Source organism: Hyperoodon ampullatus, assembly GCF_949752795.1.
Source record: "Hyperoodon ampullatus genome assembly, chromosome: 2".
Taxonomy (NCBI): Eukaryota; Metazoa; Chordata; class Mammalia; order Artiodactyla; family Ziphiidae; genus Hyperoodon; species Hyperoodon ampullatus.
Window position 1 is genome coordinate 4,550,767 of NC_136915.1, and position 24,328 is coordinate 4,575,094.

General features: G+C 62.4%; 2 protein-coding genes across 3 annotated transcripts; both read right to left on the reverse strand.

Annotated features, from left to right (window-relative positions):
• Positions 1-295: 295 nt before the first annotated feature.
• TNFRSF25 (TNF receptor superfamily member 25) lies at positions 296-4,502 on the reverse strand (the record flags this gene model as incomplete). The annotated part of the gene is made up of 10 exons (XM_079727948.1): positions 296-714; positions 884-1,064; positions 1,537-1,574; positions 1,762-1,869; positions 1,968-2,023; positions 2,791-2,869; positions 2,963-3,130; positions 3,486-3,620; positions 3,807-3,924; positions 4,461-4,502. 10 exons carry the CDS (start codon positions 4,500-4,502, stop codon positions 392-394), a joined length of 1,248 nt encoding a protein of 415 aa, XP_079584074.1. The 3' UTR covers positions 296-391.
• A 1,557-nt stretch (positions 4,503-6,059) lies between these two features.
• On the reverse strand, positions 6,060-22,593 carry PLEKHG5 (pleckstrin homology and RhoGEF domain containing G5; the record flags this gene model as incomplete). 2 transcript variants are annotated; one of them, XM_079698280.1, is made up of 20 exons in its annotated part: positions 22,459-22,593; positions 15,477-15,606; positions 14,443-14,545; positions 14,000-14,060; positions 13,549-13,640; positions 12,956-13,092; positions 12,529-12,674; positions 11,706-11,918; positions 11,439-11,627; positions 11,042-11,137; positions 10,292-10,342; positions 9,786-9,935; positions 9,323-9,433; positions 9,045-9,194; positions 8,824-8,961; positions 8,537-8,656; positions 7,797-7,929; positions 7,588-7,703; positions 7,309-7,496; positions 6,060-6,840 (listed from the first exon to the last, which is right to left on the reverse strand). In XM_079698280.1, the coding sequence occupies exons 1-20, from the start codon at positions 22,576-22,578 to the stop codon at positions 6,060-6,062; spliced, it is 3,225 nt and encodes a 1,074-aa protein (XP_079554406.1). In that variant the 5' UTR covers positions 22,579-22,593. The 2 variants fall into 2 exon arrangements, with proteins under 2 accessions (XP_079554406.1, XP_079554407.1); XM_079698281.1 differs by lacking the exons at positions 10,292-10,342; positions 22,459-22,593 and having other exon boundaries at positions 15,477-15,534.
• Positions 22,594-24,328: the final 1,735 nt, after the last annotated feature.

Genomic DNA, 24,328 nt, shown 5'->3' on the forward strand with positions numbered 1-24,328 from the left:
GGCCGGAGGGGCAGGCTTGGGCTACGGGCCACACTGGCCTCCGCCGTGGGTGGCAAGACTTCTGGCCCTTTCGACGCCCCTGGGAAACCAAGCCTGCGCCACTTAACACCCCCAGTCCCGCGGAAACACCAAGCAGCAGCTTTTCTTCACAGATTTTAATAATACCAAGGCCTCAGCCAAACACAGGCCAAGAAACAGCTGATGGTCGTTGGTGCTTCCTCGCCTTAACTGGAACCCTAGGGGCGCGCAGGGGTGAGGCTGGCAGGCGCTGCTACGCAGGGCCGTGCCAGGGGCTTAATAAGTGACATTAAATGTCTACACGCATAAGTAACCGTACTTAGGGCTTCTGCAAGGGCCACCAGAGCCTCGAAGTGGCGGGTGGGCCCCGGCGTCACGGGCCACGCTGCAGGCGGCTCCGCAGGTCCTCGGCGCAGCCGTCCAGCCCCATGCGCTCCAGGGCGGCGTAGACGGCGCCCAAGCCCGCGGGCTGCTGCTGGCGCCAGCGCTTGAGCATCTCGTACTGCTGGTCGCGGAAGCGCCCGACCTCCACCTCCACCGCCTCGATCTCCGCCTCGCGCAGCCCCAGCGTGCGCACGAACTCCTTCCAGCGCCGCGCGGGCACCGCGTCCATCACCTCGTAGAGCTGCGGGCCCGGCTGGAGCATGGCGGCCGCCGAGCCTGCAGGGGGCGCCGGCGAGGGCGGGGGCGGCGGGCCTGCGGCCAGAGAGAGCCAATGGGGAATGCAGGTAGGGGCCAAGGGGCAGGGAGGTCCACCTGGTCAGTTAGGGGACGGGAAGTGGGCAAGTGGCCTCAGGAAAGCACAGCTTATCACCTCGGACTCAGGAGAATGGGCTCAAGGCCTCAGGCCCCTGAAATCCCTTACCAAGAGCTCTGCTGGGCAGCTGGTCCCAGGACCACATCACCTCCGGGAAGGGCGCCTCCTGGGCCTGGGGAGAGCCAGAGGTCCAGCTGCTGCCTACCAGCTGGACGGTGCAGACCTTCTCACTGCCGCTGGGTGTTACCGGAAGGGTGGGGCTGCTGTCCGGGGGTGAGAGGTGGGTGGCCTGGAAGCCAAGAGAGGCCCCAGGTCAGCCTCGCTTGCCTGGCTCTGGGGTCTCTGGCCAGGGGTGGGCATCCCTGGTTCAGTCAGCAAACATCCCCCGGTGGCACCTCCCCCGGTGGCCGTGCCCTCTCACTGTGACCCAGTAGAAGAGCTCCCTCTTCTGCCTGGAACGCCCTGCCGCTGCTGCCCTCTCCTTGTTCCGCCAAGCCTGGTAGAGGCCTCACCGTGGTGACACTCTTCCTACTGAACTGTTCGCCTCTGTTTACCTGTCTAGACCCCCGTAGACTCAGAGCCACTTGAGGACGGGCCCTGAGCTGCTCCCACTCACTGATAACTCAGCAAATGTGTTCGTGAGGTCTACTCCGTGCCAGCTACCAGGCGCCGCGCTGGGATCACGAGTTATAATAAGGCCCAACCGCTCAGCTCCGGAAGGCTTGCTCACTCTCATCCTAGAACACTACTGAGAATCTTACCTGCAGGGGGTTCAGAGCCTCCACCCCAGCTTCACCTGCTGAGAGACACAAAGAGAATCTAATCAGCAACCAGGCAAGGCTCCGGAACCTCCGGAACCGTTCAGCACCCACTCCCAGCGCTCCCTGCCTCAGTTTCCCCCACTGCGTCAGGCCGAATGGGCTCTGGGCTACCCATCCTGACCCCAGGCCTCTAGGAACGTGGCACACGCGCGCACGTGCACTTACCAGGAACTATGGCCTTGCAAAGCCGGCAGCGGCGGTATGTGTAGGTCAGGGTGGCACCAAGCAGGAGTGGGACCACCAGGCCTGCCAGGAGCACCTGGACCCAGAACACTGAAAGAGCAGCTGGTGGGTGGTGGGTGGTAGCCATCCCCCACCGTCCCCTCGGCCCATCTCAGCTCTCCCACTGGCGTTTCCATTTCACCACCTACCCTGCCTCCAGCCACAGACAGCCACACAGGGCACAGGACAGCCCCCAAGGGTGCTCCTGCAAGGGGAGAGGATGCGGTGGAGGGTGAGGGAGTACACACCGGGGGGGGGGGGGAACTGCTCAGGACCACCTGACATCTTCTCCATCCTGGAGGCCCTTCCCTCCTGAGAGCCTGACTCTACCCAAGAATGTTCCCCAAGTACTGCTGAAACGTCACTGGTGTCCATAACAGTAACAACAAACGCTACTTATTGAGCTTCTTCTAGACTAGACCGAGGGGCACTAGAATGTCAACTCTGGGATTTGCCTGTTTTGTTCCCTGTCGTTTCCCCAGCACCTAGAACAGTGTCTGGAAATGACAGATGCTCAAGAAACACTTGGGGAGCAGATGCGTGAATAAAGTTAGTCACCCCTTAATCAGAGCCCTGGGGAGAGCCACTAACACTCCCACGTTCAGATGGGGAGGCCACAGATTGGAGAGGTGAAGTAACTTGCCCAAGGTCCCTCTGAGAACAAGGGGCAGATCTTGAGTCTCAGCCCAAGTTTTGAAACTATATTAACATGACTCTCTCTGTAAGTGACACATCCTATCCTTAACGTAGGGCTGGAAGGATTACTAAAGGAAAATATGACATAAAGTGAAGATATGCCCCCTTATTTATCTGACATAAGGTGAATTCAAATTTCTCTTTACCATCCAGTGTTTGCCTGAAGTGGGACCCGCTTACCATAGGGTCAAGCCCCTCCTCCCTGACAGCAGCCCTCTCGATCCCCACTCTGCTCCCAGCCTCCCTTCCCCCAGCCCAGGGCAGCCAGGAAGTTACGTGGGACAGGACACGCAGCTGTTGCCATATTCATAGAAGCCGGGCAGGCAGGTCCCACAGTGAGTGTCTCCGCTGGAACCTGTGGTCCGGGAGATGGTGTGGGTCAGGACGGGAGAGAAGGAGGCAGGGGAAGGGGGTGTGGGAGTAGACAGCCCAGATCGGGGGTACCCACAGGGGGCCCGCGTGCGGCGGTGCAGGGCCTCACAGTCTGGGCACGGGTGGCAGCGAAAGGGAGAGCTGTGGGGACACTGGCTGACGACGCAGTCCATGAACCAGCCTGGCTTGCAGCCGCAGTGGGTGTCCGCCACCGCCGAGCAGTTCTTCAGGGCCACCTGGGAGGCTGGCAGGGGTGTTTGGGGAGACGGGGGAGAGCAGAGACTGTCAGAGCCAAAGGGCCCCACAGAGAGGCAGGACAGGTCCCCTGGAGAATGGAGGTGAGGAGACCCGAGACAGGGCCACCCCCAAAGTGAGAGAAGTGTGGAGATCACCACAGACCAGAGGCTGGAAGGCCACCAGGATGAGAGGGCACAAAGGCATCCTGAGGCAGGGTCAGGGTAGAGGGCCCCAGGGTGGGGTGGGCACAGGGCTCTCCCAGCCAAAGGCTGGGCTCGAGCCAGCCACTTCCTTCAGAAGGACCCTGGCCAGGGCCTGTCCTCCAGAGCCGCCCTGCCCCCAAGCACTAGGCAGCCCCTCACCCTCCTCGTCACAGGCCTGGCAGCGAGCACAGCGGGTCTTGTGGTGGTTCTCCCAGGCCAGGAAGGTGCCCCGGGGGCACGGGAGACAGGTGGAGATGCCACAGGGCTTTGTGCAGGGGGCCTTCAGGTAGTGCCCTGTGGAACCCAGCCTGGGGTCAAAGAGGGCTGCCGCCTTCCCGCCTCGGGCTCCCTGCTTCCCTCCCAGCCTCCCCTCGTCCCATCCCTGGCCTGCCTCCCACCACTGCCCAGCCCTCCTGACCCCCGCCTGCCCCATCGGCCCTCACTTCCCGCCACGTCCCTCCCACCCCTGCAGCCGCTCACCTGCTGGACAGCCCCTGCAGCAGACCAGACCGCTCCTCTTCTGGAAGCTGTGCACACAGTCACACCTAGGGCTGGGAGTGCTGCCCTGGCCCTGGGCACCCAGCAGCAGGAGGAGGGCCTGGGGGACAGGGGCTGCTGGCTCCCAGCCTGGCTGCCCAGGCGGGGGGCGCTCTCTACCCGGTCTCCCCAGCCTTCAGGGGCTCCAGCACTTGCCCACAGAGCAGCCCACTTCTCAGGTTCTTGCCCCAAAGGGGTGCCCATCGGTGGGGCTCTGGACTAACTTCCTTCCCCTGTGCACAGACCAGGCTTGGGAGGGGCAGAGAAGAGGGTTCCCACCAGCCCTTCTCTCAAGGCTGGGCAGCAGGCGGTCCCCACCCCCACCCACGCCCTTGCTAAGGTGGGGGGCCCTGATCTTTCTCTGCCTCGGGCCCCCAGATCCCTCCGGCTCCGAGAGGGTGTTTCCTCTCGGCGGAAGGGCCCCACCCCGGCTGAACCTCTAACTAGGTTGGAAGAGGGGCCGGCCCAGCCCCCAGCGAGGCCGGATCGGAGGCTCCTATCCCCACCCCCACCCCATCCCCGCGTCCCCTTCCTTCGCCGCCTCGGGGACTCAGGCCCCGGCCAGGCTCGAGGTCGTGTCCCCGCGACCCCACTCACCGCAGCCAGCGCCGCCGCACACGCCCCGGGCCGCGGCTCCATGGCCCTGGGCGCCACGCTGGGCCCTCGACCCGACCCGGGCTTCCCCGCTCCGCCCGCCGCGGGTGGGGCCCAGGCCGGCGCCCGCAGGCCCGCCCCGCCCACCCCGCGCCGCCCGAAGAGCCCGCCTAGGGGGAGGCGGAGGGGGAGGGCGCAGGGCGGGGCCGCCGGTACCAGGAAGCGAGCCCCCAGGCCGAAGCCCGCACACCTGAGCTCACCTGAGGCGGCTGGTGGGCAAGGTGCACACAGCACAAGGCTGCAGCCAGGTGCCACGCCTGGGTTCTAGCTTCAACCCTGAGACCACCGCTTCCTAGGGAGGCGACCTCCCCTCTCTGGGCCTCAGAGCCCGCCCTCAGCCATGAGGGGTTGGGCCAGAAGTACCCAGGTGGGAGACCCACCCTCCCCAAGTACTGCGTGGCGTCCCCCCCGCCCTGGAGGGGAGTCCTAGGGGGCACTCTCAGCAGAGCCTGAGACCATGGCCCACCCTGGCATAAGCTCAGAGGGGTGGCTCAGGGCAGGGCCCTCTAAGGTACCGCGTGGGGGAGGGCACCTCGTGGGGGGCTCTAGTGGTGGGCCTCATGTCTGCGGCAGGGGACAGGGGTTGACCTTGGGAGTACTGGTCAGGCGATCTCCGCCCCACTAATTCACTTCTGCTCCCACAGTCTCTTCCAGCGGGGCCCCACCAGAGGGAGGGGGCGGGAGCCCAGGGAGGCGCCCAAGTGCACCTGAGTCCGGAAAGGGGGGCGTTCCAAAAGCAAAGGACTCTTTCCGGTGGAGTATATACAAGTCTTTATAAAAGAATCAAAAGCTCAATAAATATGCAACTTTACACAGAGCCCAGCCCAAGGACTGGGTGGGTGGGTAGGTGGGAGGGAGCGAGGGAGGGAGGCAAGGACGTGAGGGCAGGGGAACCGTCCCGTTTGGGGCCAGATGAGGGTGGAGGTGGGAGGGGCCGCCTGGGATCCCAGCCCTGGAGCCTAGCCCAGAGGCTTGGAGCTGGTGACTTCGGGGGTATCGGGCAAGGGACCCTGCCTAGGCTGGGGGGCGGAGGCACAGGCAGGTTAGTGACAGTGGTGGCTGTAACGGGGCCCTGCAGCCTGGGCCTGGGCCTCTGCTGAGCCCTCCCCCACTTCCAGCCAGTCTGGCAAAGTGCAAATTGGGCCCTGGGGACGGTGGCAGAGATCCTGCCCAGCACTCCGGCTGGGGCACACATAAGGCAGCAGCTGGAGCAGGGGCCGGCACACCCCAGGAGGCGTGCTGTCTGCTGTCCCTTGGCCAGTGGCACCCTTGGGAGCCTCCCTCTGCTCAGACCTCCCTGCAGTGGAGAGGAGGGGAGAGACGGTCCTTCCTTGGCTGAAGGCATTCAGAGGGGCTCCAGCCACCCTCTCCTCCCGACCGGAATGCTCAGGCCTCTTCTTCACCACTGCCCACTGGTGCATCCTCACCAGGTGCTGAGGCTGGTCTCAGCCTCCCTCTCCCACACCCGTCCCCAAATGCCATCTGCTCCCCGCCATGACAGTGCCCCCAGCACACTGGGCCACCTGTCCCAGGCCAGGCCACTCACGAGGCAGTGAGGGTGGAGTTGAGCAGCAGGGTGGTCCTGATTCGGTAGAGCTGGGCCAACGTCAGCTTCCTGTGCTGGGCAGAGGTCCCCGGGGGGGGCTCAGGCTGGACCCTGGGTGAGGCCCCCGAGGACAGCTCTCTGCTCCTCCTGGTGGGTCCTTTGGGCTCCCCAGCTGGGCAGCCGGCTCCACCCTCCAGCTCTGACAGCTCGGGGCCACTGCCAGGGCCTGGTGCCCCCTGGCAATGCCAGCTGGGCCCAGCTTCCTGAGGGGAGCCCTGAGTCCTGGTGCCAGGGACGGTAGCAGCCAGGCAGAGTTCCGACAGGCTGCGGCTAGGGGCTGGGGGCGCTCCACGGGTGGTGGCCCCTGACAGCAGCTGGAGGAGACTGGCCTCAGATTTGGACTTGAGCAGGTGGGGCAGACAGGGCAGCAGCTGGACAGGAGTGCGTCGGCGGAGGCGGGGCGAGGGTGGGGGTGAAGGGGCCTGCGATGACTCTGGGGGCCGGAGTGCTGGCTCCACCGCAGGGGCTGGGGCCATAAAGTCTTGCAGGGAGGTCGGGGAGAGGGTGCCGTAGGCGGAGTCTATAGAGCAGGAGCGGCCATCCACTGGGCCCAGGGGCAGCAGCTCGCTGGTGGGCGTGACAGATGAGGCGGTGGTGCCGAGAGAGGTCTCGTCTGACTGGGAGCTGAAGGGGCCGCCCTCGAACTCGGGAGAGGACAGCAGCCCCCCAGGCTCCACCACCACCATGGCCAGGGTCTCTGTGGAGCCATCCGAGACACTGTGGAGGCGAGAGGAGAGTCAGCCCAGCCAAAGGAAACCGAGATGGCCTGGTGCGGCCCACGCTGGGCACTGCAGAAGTCTACAGCCTCTGCCCTCCTGGAGCTCAAGGCTCAAGAGACGGCAAGCAGGTGGCACCTGAGCCCACAACACAGGTGTCAGTAATGGTGTCTGTCGCGACCACAGCATCTCCTGTTGGATACAGTCTAAGAATCTTCAGCTCAGCTCCAGGCAGCTACCACTAATGTATCAGATTTGGCACTCAAGTTGAGAACCGTTAGCCATCCTCCCCTGGACTCTGGTGGGAGACAGAGCCCCCGTCCCCACCCCCACTGGGTTCACATCATAAAGCCATTCAGAGGAAACGGATGTGACCGGCCCTGTCCAGTGCTAATGGCCTCGGGGTCAAGAGTCCCGGCTGGAGTACCTGCCCTGCTCTGGCTTGCTGGGTGGTCCTGGATGAACGTACCAGCGCTGCGAGTTGAGGCTGTTGCTGCTTTTGCGCAGGATGGTAGGGGAACTGGCAGCCGACGCGCTGCTCTCCCCTCCTTCCTCGTCCTCGTCCTCGTCCTCCTGCTCATCCTCCTCCTCTTCCAGGCTCTGCAGGTGCTGCTGGCTGCCTGGGTGCTCCTGCACACGCAGCTGCTGAAGCTGGCTCTGCGGGTGTGGGTGCACAGGGCCCCAGCGGGCTGTGAGCAGCGGTCCCCACCAGGCCGCCCTGCCAGCCTGCCCACCGCTCTGCTCTCACCTGGGCATCGTAGATGGCGTCCACCCAGCCACGGCACAAAGCCTGGCCGCTGGCCTGGAACGTGTAGGCCCCCACAGCGCTGTGGAACTCGTTCAGGTAGATGAGAAGGAAGGACCCTGGTTAGGAAGGGCTCGCCTCAGTGCTGGCTGAGACCATGGCGCCCGCCCGTCCCAGGCCCTGCCCAGGGGCGGCGGGGCCGGGCTCCTCACCGGGGTCCCGAAGCTCCCGGCACACGATCTTTTCCACCAGCAGCGGTGGCCTGATCACCTTGGTCCTCTCTGCCTTCTTCACTGCCTTGGTCACCAAGAGCAGGTCGGTGAAGAGGAAGCAGTACACGTCCATCTGGGGGATGGGAGGCCGTGGGAGCAGAAGCCAGAGGTCAGGGCCAGGGCAGGGACCCTCAGCCTGTCTGCGGCCACACCCTCTCCTGGGGGCACTGGTGTCAAACACCTCCCTTCCCCCACTCCCCGCGAATCTGAGTAAAATTTAAATGAAGGGCAAGCCGATTTTCTTTCATCAAGCTATATACTTGTGATTTATGCCAGTTAAAAGTTTACATTAAAGAGGAAAAGGAAGGTGGTTTTAAAATCACGCTTTGTAGGCTCTGGGTTACACAGTGCCTGAAAAATTAACAGCTCAGTAGCAAGACTCTGGGCTGTTCCTGTCCTGCTCACGGAAGGTGCCCCCTCCTTCCCACCAGGAACACATGTGGCCCTGGCAGGTGGGCTAGAATGGCACCTGATGGGCTGGGACCCGGCTGCTGTATTTGTAAAGAGTAAACTGCAGGCAGATAATCATCCTTCATATGATCATAAAAGTCACCAGTTCTTAAATCGCCACCCAGGTGACTGGGCAGCTAAGAATCACAAGGGGTCCCAAGGAAGGGGTGTTCGAAACCCACGGGGTAAGAGGGGGTGGGGCGAGGGCCCTGGGTGGGGGGTGGAGTCACCTTGCTGTCCTTCCCCTCCTTCATCCTCAGGTTCCCTTCCAGCAGCAGCTGGCGCGTCTCCTCAGGGGAGGCGCCAGGGATGGGTGCTGTCAGGTCCAGGTGTAGAAATTCCTTCAGGAGCTGGGGGTTTGGTGGGGGCAGGTGCAGGAGAGGTCAGAGTCTGACTCCTCATCTCAGCGGGGAGTCCTCCAGAGAGATTCCCAGCGTAGCCTCCCATCTGTCTGCCAGTTTGGCCCCTCCTCGCTCCCAGCAGGGCCAGCGGCCCCCGCACAGACGGAGGCGCCCACCTTGTCCACCTCGTCGTTGCTGCCCTCCACCACCTCGTAGGCGTCGATGCGGCTCACCACGGCAGCCAGCCGCTGCCTCTCCTGTCGCTGCCGCATGCACGCGTTCACGTGGTGGATGAAGCGCTCCACCGAGCCGATCTACGGGTGGGCCAGGGCAGTTCAGGTACAGGGCCGGGAGGGGCCGCAAGCCAGGGAGGGACCCTGCCCGCCGCCCCAGTTACCATGGTGACGACGGCCTCCTTGGCGCGCGGTTCGTCTGTCTTCCTTAGCACCGACTTGAGAAGCAGCGGGTACTTGGTGAGCCGCTGGTGGGGCTTGGCCAGCATGTCGCTCAGCTTCAGCCGCTGGCACTGCTGGTGCTTCTCGGCCCACTGCGGAGGGGAGGCAGGGGCGGGGCTTATGGCAGGCCACGCCCAGCGCCAGCCCCCCCTGCACCTGCCGCCCAGGTGGGCCCACCGTCCTGTGCCCGGGCCCAGCAGCGAGCCCCACCCGCCCTCACCGTGACGTAGGCCCGGAAGAGGTCGTTGTCGCGCAGTAGGCCCCGCATGTACTCCATGCAGCCCTCCTCCTCCATGCAGTACCGGATGTAGGGCTTGAAGAGGGAGCCGAACTGCCGCAGGGCGGAACAAGCACAGCACCCGTTACCGCGCACTCCCCGCGGGCTGGGCCCGGCACTCGCTCTTCCTTACTGCCTTTCGCGACCACCGCAGGGGGCAAGCTTATTATCCCTGTTTTCCACGTGAGGAAACTGAGCCTCAGCGAAAGCGATCACCCTCGGCCAGGTAGCAAGGGTACACGGCCAGGTGGCGTTCACACCAGGGCAACTGATTCTGAATTCCACGCCTCTGACCACTAAGGGTCATTCGGGCCATTGGTCAGGGGGAGGCTGGGGTGATGGGCAGATGGGATCGGCGCCCCAGCCCCGCCTCAGTGTCCCTGCCTGCGTCCGACCCGGCCCGTACCATCTTAAAGCCTTTGAGGAAATCCCCGGGCTGCAGCAGCGCCCGCGTGCGCCGCGCCTTCTCCAGCACCGGCGCCATCACGCTGCCCCACAGCCCGCGGTGCAGCCGCGCGATCTCGGGGACGTTGCTGAACAGGCGCTCCGCCTCCACCTGTGGGTGGGTGGGAGGTGCGCTCGGCCCCGCCCCTCTACCGGGCCCCGCCCCTGACCATCCCCCTCCCCTCCCCTCCCACCACCCGTTGGCCCCGCTCCCACCTTTCTTCAGCATGCCCCCATCCCCACCCGCTGGTTCCAGGCCCCGCCCCCTCACATACGCCGTCGTTGGCTCCGCCCCCCGGCCGCCCCACCCTTTCTGCAGCCCCAGCCCCACCCGCTGAAGCCAGGCCCCACCCCTCACCTACTCCACCAGTCAGCCCCGCCCCTGTCTGTCCCCTCCCTTGCTCCAGCCCCTCCCCCCTCCCCGCTACTTTCTGGTACTGTGCCCCCCACCCCCAGGCCCTGTCGCACCTCACACAGCAGCCCTGACTCTTGCAGGTTCAGGAGGCAGCACAGGAACAGCTGTGGGGGGCAGGGAGCACTGCAGCTGGTGGAGGAGGGGGGTCCCAGTCCCGACGCCCCCACCCAGACCCTTAGGCTCCCCTCTACCCCTTTCCCATCCTGGGAGTGCCTGAGGCAGCCTGGGACAGAGAGGGTTCCCGCTTTGAGAAAAGACGCTCCCCACGGCCCACCTGGGGGTGCCCCTGCCCAGGCCCCTCCTGGAGGGAAGCTCTGGGACACTGCCCTCACAGCCACACCTGGAACTCTCTCCTCCACCTGTGCCCTGGCTCAGTCTGGAGTTTCTGCCCGGAGGGTGCCTTCCTTGAACCCACAAGCCCAGGACAGGTGCTCCCCAAAGGTCCAAGTCCTTACACACATCCCCCAGTGCCTACCCATTCTGCCTCCTCGTCTAGGGTGTGGGCTGCTGGGCACCTGGCACACAGCAGGTGTTTAGAAACAGCCGATGAAAGGATGAGTGAAAGGATGAGGTCTGTGTTAATCAGCTCAACCTGGCAAACTCGCCCCAAGCCCCCTCGCAGTTTCCCCGGGGCCATTGGGAATCACCTCCACCCCAGGGTGTGGCCCTTCTCCCACTTTCCTTCCCCTCTGTTGCTTGGCACCTGCTTCCTCGGCAAAGGCCCAAACTCTGCTGAGGGGCACCCAGAGGAGGCCACGGGGGGGCGGGGAGGCGGAGTGGCTCTGGGCCCACGCCATACTCACATTGGTGATCACCCTCAGTTTCTTAATGTAGGAGGCCTCTGTGTGCAGGAGCTCCCACACTGCCTCCTGCTGGTGGCATTGCCGCCGGGTCAGCTTCTGTGGGAAGGGCAGGGTGTCTCCAGGAGCCCCCGCGTGTGCCGGGATGGCCGGAGCGGGTGAGAAGGGTGAACGGCCCTGCACGCAACCTTTTTCCCAGCTGAGACACAGAGGCCCCCCCAAGTTCTGGGCCAGCCAGTTTCGCCTTGCCTGAGTGCCTCCAAAGCGGGTAAACGGTGAGAGCAGCCTGGCAGGGCTGTCCCGTGGAACATCCCGTCACCCTGGGAAGGGCCCCGTGGAGCAGGGGGATAACGTCCCCCTTTCCCTGAGGAGGGAGGGGAAGGCCACGCGCGGCACCCACCTCGTGCCCGTCGATGAGCTCCCGCCAGCTGTCCTCCAGCCGCAGGCAGGCGTCGTCCTCGTCCTCCTCTTCATCCCCTTCCTCCTCCCACGAGTCGTGGTCAAAGCACAGCCTCCGGGGCAGCCTGGGCAGCCCGAAGAGGCTGTAGGCATGCAGCTTGCCCTCCAGCTGCTCCAGCTTGTCCACCTCCTGAAAGGAGGCCTGTGGTCAGAGTCAGGGGTCAAGGCCAGCCAGCTGCCCTGCCCCAGCCCCCACGGGCCCACATACCCGGCCGAAGGCGCTGGTGCTGGGGCCTGAGCTGAAGAAGCCGCTGAAGCGACTGGCTGCCCGGTTCTTCCAGCTGTCGCTGCCGCCACTGCTGCTGCTGCCACTACTGCTGCCGCTGGGCAGAGAGCAGCTGGAGGGCGCTGGGGACTCCTGCCCAGGGATGCTCGCCTCCCCCAGGAACTCCGACATGTTCTTGCGTCGGCGGCCAGGGGCCTGGCCGGGGAGCGGGCGTCAGGGCCAGACCCCCACAGCCCCACCCCATGGTGGGTTTCCAGGACCTCGGCCAGCCCGGGAAGCAGGAGGGTCTCTGCACGCCCCCGCACCCTGGGACGCCGCCTCTCCTGAGACCTACACGTGCTCTGGGGGCCGGAAGGTCCAGAGAGACGCAGCTGGATCCCGCTCCCGCCTGCCGCCCCAGCCAGCAGCATGAAGCAGGTGGGGAGAACACGCAGAGTCACACACACACACTCAGATGCACTCAGCAGCCCAGGTCCACGTGGATCCCCGACACACACTCAGTGACACACAAAGTCTCGCTCCCCACGCAATGTCTGCTTAGACACACACACACACACACACACACACACACACACACACACACACACACACACACACACAGACTCCTCGGGCACCAGCAGACTCTCAGAGACGAGGGACATCACCGTGGGGTATGATGGTTAGATCCAGGGAGGGCCCCGTATCCTCAAAGCCAGCCCCATTTCCCAGAAGCGGAAAGTAAAGCCCCCAGAGGGAGCAGCGAGGCGCCCAGGTGACCTCCCCCTGGCCCCTCGTTGTCCCCAGCCCCGACACAGCCCCTCCTCACCAGGATGTCCAGGCTCTCCCGGCGGCTCTGCAGGTCCACGCGCTCCTGGGTGGGGGGCCCGGCCCCGGCTGGCCGCAGGATTGGCAGACTCAGGGACTTGGAGTCCTTCACCCCCTGCTCCACCTTCCCCTCGTCCCCTGGCTTGGCTGGGGTGGCAGTAGGGACAAGTAGAGGTCCTCAACGCCCAGGCCCGGTGGAGAAGGGGGCCCCAGGCCCCTCTCCCTCAAGGATCCAAACCAAGGCCTGGCTGCCCTCCCCTGAAGCCCCGCCCTGCCAACGCCTGGCACTGCCGCCCAGCAGAGACACCTGTATGGTAATGAGCTTGCTCAAGACCATGGCCAATGGGAACCTGAGCCTGGGAAGAAGCACCCTCCCCAAGGGACCCAGCCATGCCCCAGCTACCCGGCCCATCTAGTCATCTGCTCACCTTTGACCCGCAGGTAGTGTCCCCCAAACCTGTAGGCCTCAAAGGTGAGGGACAGGGGCGTGTTGGACTGGTCCAGGTAGATATCCACTTTACCCAGCGCAATGCCCTTCCTTTCAAATACTGGCAGCAGCACCTCCCTGCCCGGGACAGGAGGTGCGTGTGTGCTGGGGGCAGTCACAGGCTGCAGTCACCTGTCCACAGCACCAGCGCCACCCCACCCGCCCAAAGGAAAAGGGAGACACCCAGGGGATCACACACAGGTCCGTGCACACACACACCCCTGCCCACAGAGGTTCACGCTCCTGCGTGCCTCTACACACGAGACAACACGCCCCTGCCCTCACATGTTCACATCTGCACACCAGGGCAGACAGACACCGTTGCATGTCCGTCCACGCCCGTTCACCCCCGCAGGACTAGGCCACGTGCAGGGGCTGGGATACAAACACAGCACCCGGGCCCTCACTGCACACGGGTGGGGTGCCCACAGGTGGGGGACATGCTTGTTCACAGGCCCCCACACAGATACACACGGTCACACCTGCAGGAGGCCACACCTGCCCCCCAGCCCCGTTCTCCCCACCAAGCCCTACCCCAGCGACTTCTTCTTCATGGCTGGTACGATCTCTGTCTCGATATCCACGTTCAGGTCAAATTTCAGCGTGAAGCACTCCTTGCTTGGGTCCTGACAGGACAGGGGGTCTCAGTTCTGCACCCCTCACCCCCTAGCCTCCCCACCCCAGGGTTCCGGATGGGAGCCCCAGCAGGGAAGTGAATGCAGGGATCTCCCAGCCCTCTTCTGTCCCAGGGAGGCACCCAGCATCCCTCCGTGGAGGCAGGAGCTCCTGGAGCATCCCCCACCTGGGCTAAGGTAAGCAGGGCTGGGCTACAGGGCTGGGTGGTGAGGGAGGGACACGCTCACTCCAGGCCCCCTCCCTGGTCCTGGAACTTAGAGCAGACGGGCCCAGCCTCGGGAACGGAGGAAAGGGCCCGGGAGGGGCAGAGGCTGTGGGCGCCTGCTGTGCCAGCCTGGGGGCTCCTTACATCTGTGTGTCTCCTCCAGGCTTTCTTTTTGGAGAGCTTCAGGCCTGTGCTCTTCCGGTCCCTGCAAGGAAGCCGGTGAGGGCAGAGGTTGGAGGCATGGGTGGGCCCTCACCAGGGTGGGATACGGGCGGGTCCCAGCTGGCTGCCCACCCCTTGCTGGCCCTAGGTGACCAGGTAACACAGGTTTGCTCAGGCAAGCCAGGACTCACGAGGGGCTGTTCGCCCTCTGGTGGCCGACCCGGGAGTCACACCCAGTGGTACCTCATGAGGTAGTCTGATCCCAGAAGCCCTGGAGGCTCACCCTCCAGGAATCCCGGCAGCAGCAGAGGCCAGGCGGGGTCTCCAGTCAGCTCTTCTGAAGCCTCTGGTCCCTGGCTCTGTGATCTGAGACCCAGCCTTGGGACCCCCCAGGTGTGTGCCATGCCCACCAACCCCTCACCTACCCCTTGCCATCCACAGAGCTCTCCTCCTCCTCCTCTATGTCCACTGCAGGGCTGGTGCGCGGGGGGCATGACCGGGTGGACACATTCCGAGCCAGGACAGAGCCTTCGGTGTAAAGTGGGAGTGGGGTTGTGCCCGCTCCCTCCCTGGCCCCCTCCTTAGCCTTCCAACACGGCCGACTCCAGAGGGACCAGGGCCTGCTACCGACCCTCGGACCCCACCCCAAACTAGCCAGGGCCCCTCAGCTCTGTGAGGGGAGGGACTCAGTCACTGCTTATCTTTTATCCACCCCCAGACTCAAAAAGACACAAGGGCCCTGGGATGACACCCCGGGTGATGCCCTGTCCCCAGTACAAGTCTGCCTCAGTTTACCCATCTATTAAATAGGGATAAAGAAGCCCTGCCTCTGGGATTGTTGCAGGAAGGAACCAAAGTCCATGGCTCTTTCTTGCAGGCGTCCCCTCCCCCACCACGGTGAACACACCCAAAGTCCCAGGAGGCCCTGGCAGAGGGGACGAGTCCTTTGGTCCCTCTGACCAGCTGGGAAAGGAGACCAGAGCCACCCCAGCACAGCCAGTTGCCGGTAGGCCGGGGCCAAGTCCCTTTTCAGCAGGAGGGGTTTCTTGTTTCCTGCTGCAAGCTCCTTCTGACCTGCCCATCCCCACCCCACCCTCTGCTCACTGGCTGCCTGGCTGGAGAACCTGCCCAGAGATCCCCTGCCCTGAGGACAAGAGGGAAGGGGACCTTCTTGCTGGGCCGGGCAGGGACAGAGGTGGGGGCAGCTGTGGGAGGTGCAGACCCATCGAGAAGGACCCGGCACCCAGTGGAGACAGACCTGCCTTCGAGCTGGGCCGGTCCCCAACTTTTTCTCTTGTTAAAAAACTTGTGGAACAAAAGGGACAGCAGTGGACTTGGGTTTCACCGTTTACAGTCAACGCGTGTCCTTCTGATGGCCCTGTCGTGATGCCGACAGTTAGCAGGACACTGTGCCCCCAGGCAGGGAGCTCTAGGGGCTGGGCACCCTCCCCGTGCTCACCTTGGGGGGGCAGGTCGAAGCGGACGTGCCCATCATAATGCATGGCACCGTGGAACTTGCTGTCACAGGCCTCGCAGAGGCTGAGGGGGCCCCGGCGGTGCAGCTGCTGGCAGTCGGCGTGGTGGCATATCTGTAGGGGAAGGATGGGGGGGTGGGGTGGACGCAGACCACTGCAGTACACGGGGCTCTTGGCCCCTACGGGGGCGGCTCTTCAGGTCCGACCATCCATGCCCCACAGAGTGCCTGTCAAACGCTTCCCGAGCACCTACTAGGTGTCCATTCTGGGAGATGCGAGAAAGCAAAGCCCTGCCCGCAAGGAATGCAGTGCCAAAGGGGAGATTTCAAGTAGGTAACCACGAGGCGGGTGCTACCAGGGCCTCTTCCGGAGCGCAGGCAGAAAGGGCACCAAAAAGTGGAGCCGGGGCTGACATCTGGTTTGCCCACCTCAGTGCCTGAAACAGAATACCTCCCCCTCCTCCCTGCCCAGGGCCTCTGCCCTCGATTCTATGACCTGTGTGGCCCCCGAACAGCTGACCCCACCTGGATTTCTAAGTTAGGGTATGAAGCGGGTTACGGAGGAGTTGGGGAATGGTGTTGGCCTCTGGGTGCCTATGTGGTACCCACGGCCCGTTGCTTAGTGACAGGATCCCAGACTGACCCAATCGCCCCAGGCTACTCTTATCCCCACCACCATGGATGGCTGTCCTATCTTCTCCATCCCCCAACCCTCCCTAACTCACTCCCCACCAACTCGACTGCCTACTTTTCTAGGGAAACAGAAGCCATCAGAAGGCAGTCCACGAGCTCCTACCACCACGTCCACCCCCCTGCCCCGGGCTGCAGGGGCTTTGCGCTGCTCCAATCCCAGGCCAGCCTTCCACCGAGACCCCCCTCTCCAGCCTAAGAACCAGGACCCCGCTCAGCATTCATCCCTCTCACCGGGTCATTCCCACGGGCAAACCAACCTGTTTCTCTCCTTCTCTTTACAGCTAAACTCACCCCTTCCTGTTCTTTCCTCCCATTACCCTCTATTTTCTTTCTCCCTGACTTTTTGTTTCAAAATATTTCAAACCTACAGAAAGTTAAAAGAATAGTACAACGACATCCATACACCCTTCTGGCTTCCCCAGTTGTTCACGTTTGCCACACTGGCTCATGACCCCCCTTCCCCTGGGGAGGAAATCATGACACCACCTGAGAACACAGACCTGCTCGTGCAAAACCCCAACACAACTGTCACACTTGGGAAACTAAGTGATGATACTTAGTCCACCTAGAGTCTACCTTGGCATTTTCCCAACTGTCTAAATCATGTCCTTTATAGATTTTTTTTTTCCCACGTGGGATCCAATCAAGGTTCACATGTACATTTGGTTTTGTCTGTTTATCCCTTTAAGAATGAATGCCCGGGGACTTCCCCCGTGGCACAGTGGATAAGACTCCACGCTCCCAATGCAGGGGGCCCGGGTTCGATCCCTGGTCAGGGAACTAGATCCCACATGCATGCCTCACCTAAGAGTTCGCATGCCACAACTAAGGAGCCCATGTGCCGCAACTAAGGAGCCTGCCTGCCACAACTAAGGAGCCCACGTGCTGCAGCTAAGGAGATGGTGAGCCGCAACTAAAGAGCCCACCTGCCACAACTAAGCCCCAGTGCAAAATAAATAAACATTAAAAAAAAAAAAAAAAAAGAATGAATGCCCAGGACTTCCCTGGTGGTCTAGTGGTTGAGAATCCGCCTTCCAATGCAGGGAACGTGGGTTCGATCCCTGGTCAGGTAACTAAGATCCCACATGCCACAGGGCAACTAAGCCGGCATGCCACAACTGAGACCCGATGAGCCAAAAATAAATAAATAAATAAATATTAAAAAAAAAAAAAAAAGAATGAACGCCCTAGGTTTTTTCCCCCGTCTTTCATGACACTGATATATTTGAAGCAGCCATGCCAGCAGTCTGGCAGAAAGCTCCTCCACGTGGACTTGTCTGGAGGTCTGGGATAGTTTCAGGCTGAGCACTTGGGCCAGGACGCCAGAGGGTGGACTGTGTCCTCCACAGTGTCCGATCACCTGGGGATCTCGCTGCACTGTGTAAAGTCGCATTCTCTCTTTGTAATGAGGACGTCATCTTAGGGTGACACTTTGAGATACCCTGCTCCCCAGCAATCGCACACTCCAGGGCTTTAGCCCTTGTTGATGGCTTTTGCCTAAATCAATTATTACTACGATGGCTGCAACTGGAGATTTTCTAATTCTTCCATTTTCCCTCAGACCCTCTCCCATCCAGCTTTGGCCCCCTCCCCAACTCACTCTTCTCAGGTCCCCAATGATGTCCACGTTTCTGAGTCCTCTCGTCTGTTCTCCCGGGACCCAGCATTTGACACAGGTGGTCTCTTGGGAACCATTTCTTCCTCGGCCCCCAGGACCCATGCTCTGCTGGTCCCTCCCCTCTCAGTCCCCTCGCCTGCTCCCTGCTCTCTCACCATCCGTGGACCCCTTCTCATTTCATCCCCATCCACCCTCCAGTGACTCAGTCACTCTCATGGGGAGGGGCTCCCACAGTGCACCCTCCAGTCGGGACCAAGCATCTCCAACTTAAAACGTCTGCACGGGGACTTCCCTGGTGGCGCCCTGGTCCAGGAGCATCCCACGTGCCTCAGAGCAACTAAGCCCATGCGCCACAACTGCTGAGCCTGCGCTCTAGAGCCCACGAGCCACAACTACTGAGCCCGCGAGCCACAACTACTGAAGCCCACATGCCTAGAGTCCGTGCTCCGCAACAAGAGAAGCCACCGCGATGAGAAGCTCGCGCACCGCAACGAAGGGTAGCCCCCGCTCATGTAGAACTCGAGAAAGCCTGCGCACAGCAACGAAAACCCAACCCAGACGAAAATAAATACATTTATAAAAAAAATAAAACGTCTGCACGAGCTCCTGAACTTTTCCACGCAGCACCGTCCATCTCAATTACTAGCAACGCCTTCCGGGGGTGGTGATGTTATGGGTTGAATTGTGTCCCTCAAAAAGACAGGTTCAGGGCTTCCCTGGTGGCGCAGTGGTTGAGAGTCCGCCTGCCGATGCAGGGGACACGGGTTCGTGCCCCGGTCCGGGAAGATCCCACATGCCGCGGAGCAGCTAGGCCCGTGAGCCATGGCCGCTGAGCCTGCGCGTCCGGAGCCTGTGCTCCGCAGCGGGAGAGGCCACAACAGTGAGAGGCCTGTGTGCAGCAAAAAAAAAAAAAAAGACAGGTTCAGTCCTAACCCCCAGCACCACAGATCGTGACCTTATTGGAAAGACAGGCATTTGCAGATGTCATTCGTTAAGTTGAGGTCATACTGGGGTCTACAGCATAGAGTATGGAGTAATCATATGACTACTGTCCTTAAAAGAAGAGGAAAGATACACAGAGATGGGACACACAGGGAGAAGGCCATGGGACAACGGAGGCAGCAACAAGACTGATGCATCTACAAGCCAAGGAATACTGAGGAGCTCCTAGACGTGCCAGAAGCTGTGAGAAGCAAGGAAGGATCCTCCCCTGGAGCCTTCAGCGGGAGCATGGCCTGCCCACACCTTAATTTCAGACTTCTGGCCTCAGAACTGAGAGAACAAGCTTCTGTTGTTCTAAAGCCACCCTCATCTGTTACGGCAGCCCCAGGAAAAGAATACAATAGGCCAAACACCTCGGGGTCACCAGTGATCTTTCTGTTATTCCCCCACTCAGGCAAGCACTTCTGCGGGCTCCACCGTTAATATCCGTAGCTTCAACCTGGCCACCCTCTCCAGGCCACCTCAGGCTCCAGCCCCGGCCCCCATGGGCTCTTAGCGGGGTGACAAGGCCTCAGAGCTGGTCTCCCTGCTTCCGCCCTTGAGCCCAGTCTGCTCTCCGTGAGCGGCCACGGTGGACCCAGGTCAAAGAGGAGTCACACGTGCCTCCTCAAAAGCCCGCAGCGGCTCCCATCTCCTGCCGAGGCTGGTGACCTCAGGGGCCTCCGGTCCTGCGCTCCCAACCCGGCTCTGTCCACCGCGCCCACCAGCGTCCCGCCTTGCCTTCCGACGTGCTTCTTCGATGTGCTCCACCGCTGAGCCTGGGCTGCTAATGCCTCAGCCCGAAATGCTTTTCCTCAGACGCTGAGATAACCAGCCGCCTCCCTTCCTGCAGACCTTCACTCAGAAGTCCTCGGCTCACCCTTCTAAGGTTTCATTCCTCCACGCTCCCCGTCACCTCCTCCACCCCGCCGCCCGTCTCTCCTTCAGGCTTCCCACTGGTGGACAGTCTGTGTGCTTCACTTTGTTGCCTCCACACCGCCAGCACTACAAGGACAGCAATTTTGGCCCGTCGGGCTGGCTGCCTGGTCGCCAGTCCTAGCCGCTCAATAAATACTGGTTCAATTATTAATTATTAAGTAGCGTGATGGAGGATCACTGGAGATCTTGGCTGGAGAGAGTCCGATCAGAGATTTTCAAGATGACAGACAGGGTGAGGATGGGTTAGACAGCAGAGAAAGTGGCCCGAGAGAGGAGGAAAGAGGGAGCTGAAAAAGTCTGATCACTGATAACATGGTCCTCATGTGCCTGGGGCTGCACTGGGGGGCTCCTCATCCCAGAAGGTGGGGGCTACGATTGTCTGTACTTTACAGATGAGGAAAGTGAGGCTCAGAGTGGTTAAGTAACTTGTCTAAGGTCACACAGCCAGTGGAGTCAGGACTTGAACCCAGGGTATGTAGCTTCAGAGTCCACATTTTCACCACATTCACACCATCTCTTGGGTAGTGGAGAAGGGAGAGAGGAGTGGGGGAGGCTGGCTTCGGGTCAGCCTGGGGGGGGTAAGGAGACAAGAGGAAATCAATTATATTGAAGAGTTTTATGGTTGCTGTTTTGGCTCTTGTGTCCCTTCCGCTCCTCCATCACACAGAAAGGGAACGTGGACACAGAAATGACAGCTGGCAGGAGGCAGACTACAGAAGCCACTTGCTCCAGGGGGGTCTGGCTTCTGGGGGGCTGGGCCCTGGGCATTATGGCCCATATTCCCGATGGCAGCCTGAGCACCAGGCGCCCCGCACTTCCACACCCTTCTTGAGGGGTCTTCAAGTGTGTTCTCGGTGCTGGAGGCAAGGGTGAGGGGCACCCTAAGCAGAGCAGCTGTTTCTATCTTCACTTGATCTACTGCTAAGGTGTGAGGACTCCCCTGGCGATCCAGTGATTAAGACTCTGCGCTCCCACTGCCGGGGGCACGGGTTCAATCCCTGGTTGGGGAACTAAGATCCTGCACACCGTGTGGTGTGGCCAAAAGACTAAACAAACAAACAAACCAAAACATTTTTTTTAAAGTGTGAAAACCCCTATTCTCCTCCATGGCTCTGCCCCCCACCCTCTGGCACCCCCAGGGCACTTCTGACAGAGGGCCTGGCTTTGCAGATGCTGGGACCCACGGCCGTGAGCATCACCTCTTGACAACAAATCTGGGGAAAGCACTTGTCTTTTCCTCCCAGGAGTCCCACAGCCTGCCAGCTCGGCAGCCCTCTGGCCCTCTGTGTCCAGCCTGGCAGCCAGGCTGGCACAGGTGCCCCCCTGACCCCTTCCAGGCCTCTCGCCATTTCCCTGACAGCTTCATTTTTCTGATTCCAGGCTTGGCATTGGGCAGTGGGACTGCGGACCTACCAGCTGCCCAGGCCCTGGTCTCCTGCCTGGACATGGCAGGAGCCATGCTAGGTTGTAAGGGTTCGGGGTGGGGGGGGGTGTGTCTCTGGGACCCTTCCAGCCCAAGTCCCTGGTTCTGTGCCACAATCTCATTTTTAAACCAATCCAGTATATAGATGGCAGATTTCACAAAGATTCACTCTTTAAGGCAGATTTAGCATTCAACAAATATTTATCAAGAACCTACTAGGTACCCTGCCCTGCAAAGACCCTGGGCTGGAGAGACTCGGGAAGATTCATTTCCCAGCACCGTGGTGGGCCTTGTTTAACTCCGCCACAGCTTCTCCTTCTCTTGCTACTGCTATTACTACCAGACACTAATGCTAATAATAACGACGGGAACCCAGCTGGTGGCTGACCCCCTCTGCTCCCATCTTCCCAGCAGCCCCCAGGCTCAGGGACACCAGTGGCCATGTGAGTCAGGCCCAGGATCTGAAGCAGGTGAGTATTCAGCAGGTTTGGTTGAGGATGAAGTTCCGAGAACCCCCAGCCCCACTGGGAGGTGGAGGCTCGGTCGGGCAGAGCCCACACTGTTTGCTCCCCACCCCTTCTCTCACCTCCATCCCCTCCAGGGTTGGCGGTCTCCCCAGCACTATAGCAGGGCAGCCCCTTCCCAAGGCCAGACTCTTGGGCCTCTTCTCTCAGACCCAGGGTCTACTCCCCACCTCCTTGCTGCCCACCACGCCCACCCTCTGAGGGGAACAGCACCCCAGCCAGCCAGAGACGGATAGCAGGGTCCAGGACCAAAAGCTCCCAGGACTCAGCCAAAGAGGGGCGAGCCCACCAGATGGAACAGCCAGGTCACGCTGCACCTCCAAAGGCAAAGAATGGACCACAATTTTACAAATAACGGGGGGCCTGGCCCTTTGGGGATCATGGTCTAGGCTGATCCCCACAGGGATGGGGGCACAAGAAGTCAGTCTTCTCTGTTACACCAGGGTGTTGGCCAGAGGCAGGAGTAGGAGGGGTGTGGGCAGGGCCTGGGCAGAGGAAGGAAAGGGGGAGGGGTGGCCCAGTCCAGGGCCTGGGACCCACAGGTGTGTCCGGAGTCAGCCCCAGACACAAAAGGCCAGGCGCTGGCGGTCTCCTCCGCTGCCTGGCACCCTTGGTGCCGGGGTGGGGGACACATCCCAGGCCCCCAGCCCCTCCTCGCCCCCCGCACCCCCGCGGTGTGCACCGGGGGCAGGGGTCTCGGCCGCCGCCTGCCCATCCGCTTAGAGACGCGCGCGGACGAGGGCGCGCGCACCCGCCCCGGCCTCCCCACCCGGCCCCCCGCTCCCCTACCTGGTCTTCCCCGTGGCGGCCGCGACCCCCCGCCCAGCCGGGCTCGGAGTCCCGGGAGGGCAGCTCGGGGCTCGGCCTGGAGGCCGCGCGGCGCCCGGAGACGCCGGGTCCCGTCCCCATGGCGGCCGGAGGAAGCGGCGGTCTGCGCCGCCCGCCGGACAAAGCGCGGAGCCCCGCTTCCTGCCATTGTGCGGCCGCGCCCGCCCGCTGAGCGCGCCGGGACCCCGGGGGCGGGGAACACCCTCCCTCCCGCCCGCAGCCCGGCTCTGACCCCCAGCCCAAAGGTCCCGGGCTCAGAGGGTCCCTCCCGGACCTCCTCCTTCCTCCAGGGGAGCTCCTTGGATGCTGGGGGCAGGGGGCCCGCCGGGGACAAACGCCCTCGCCTTGACTGCGGAATCCCGGCCCCCGCCCAGTCCCGCGGGCGCCCCACTCCGCTCAGACCTCCATCCCGACCCCAACGCACACGGCTGGGGCACAGGAGATCCCTCCCGGCCGAAAGGGCATCTCAGTCCCCTCCCTCCAGCCCTGGGGACCCCCGCCCCAGAGCCTCAGCCCGGGGGACCTCTTCCCCCTCCCCCGAGGGAGCTCCCTTAATGCTGGCGGCAGAAAAGGGGGGACCGGACCAGGGACCCATCCCCCTCCGGGTCCTCAGACCCCCGCTCCCTGTCCAGCCCCGAGGACATCTGTCTCTGCTCTGACCACCGACTTCCCCGCTTCAGCCACAGCCGGCGCTCAGAGGCCCTCTTGAGGGTCATCTTAGTGCCCGCCCACAATCCAAGAGACCCCCGCCTCAGGGCCTGAGCCCGGGGGACCCCTGCTCCCACTGCCCAGGCCAGTGGTGCTGGCAGAGCAGAGGGGTGCCGGTGACCACAGGTGGAGGCGGCGGGCGGAAGGCAGGCGCGTGGGGCGGAGAGGGTAGTCCTTGGGGAGCATCCAGGAGCACAGAGAGACGGGGGTGTCGCGGAAAACCCCGCAGCCCAACTCAACTTTCCGTGAGGCCCCTGCTGCTGTGGGCTGGTCCCTCCGGGCCTGGGGCCACGCGGGAGCTTCCGGGTGCCCTACCGCCAGGGGGCGCTCATCAGAGACTGGCGAGGACGCCGACCAGGATTGGGGTGTGGTGCCGGGGTCCCCACTGTAGGTTGTCAAAGCGCTTTTACACTCATTCCCGGGAGACGGAGGCGGGCACTGTTACCTTCATTCATCGCGTGGCGGATAAAGTGAGGGAAAAGTCCACAGGCAGGACTGACACCCAGACTTTTTTTTTTTTTTTTTTTCCTGTACGCGGGCCTCTCACTGTTGTGGCCTCTCCCGCTGCGGAGCACAGGCTCCGGACGCGCAGGCTCAGCGGCCATGGCTCATGGGCCCAGCCGCTCCGCGGCATGTGGGATCTTCCCGGACCGGGGCACGAACCCGTGTCCCCTGCATCGGCAGGCGGCCTCTCAACCACTGTGCCACCAGGGAAGCCCGACACCCAGACTTTTGACTCTGGGGCTCTGGAATGGCCTCCCTGGGGAACTCCTCAGGACCCATGGGGGAGGGGGACTGCTGTCATCAGCCCCCCCATCCCCTAGTCAGCTCCCCCTCAATCTGGCTCTGGGTGGAAAGAGGGTGGGAGAGCAGCAGTTTATTCGGGCCAGGAGCTTTCCAGGACCCCCTCTGCTCCCAAATCCTGAGCCATCCCCTGTCCACACCACTGGCAGATATCTTGTAAACTAAAGCCTGATCATGTCACTCCCCCACAAACCCTCCTGTGGCTTCCCATCTTGCTTAAAATAAAATCCCAACTGTGGCCTGACTCCTACCGTGCCTTCTGGCCAGTTCCACAGGGTGGTCCGCCATGCTGGCTTCCTTCATCCCTACAACTCACCAA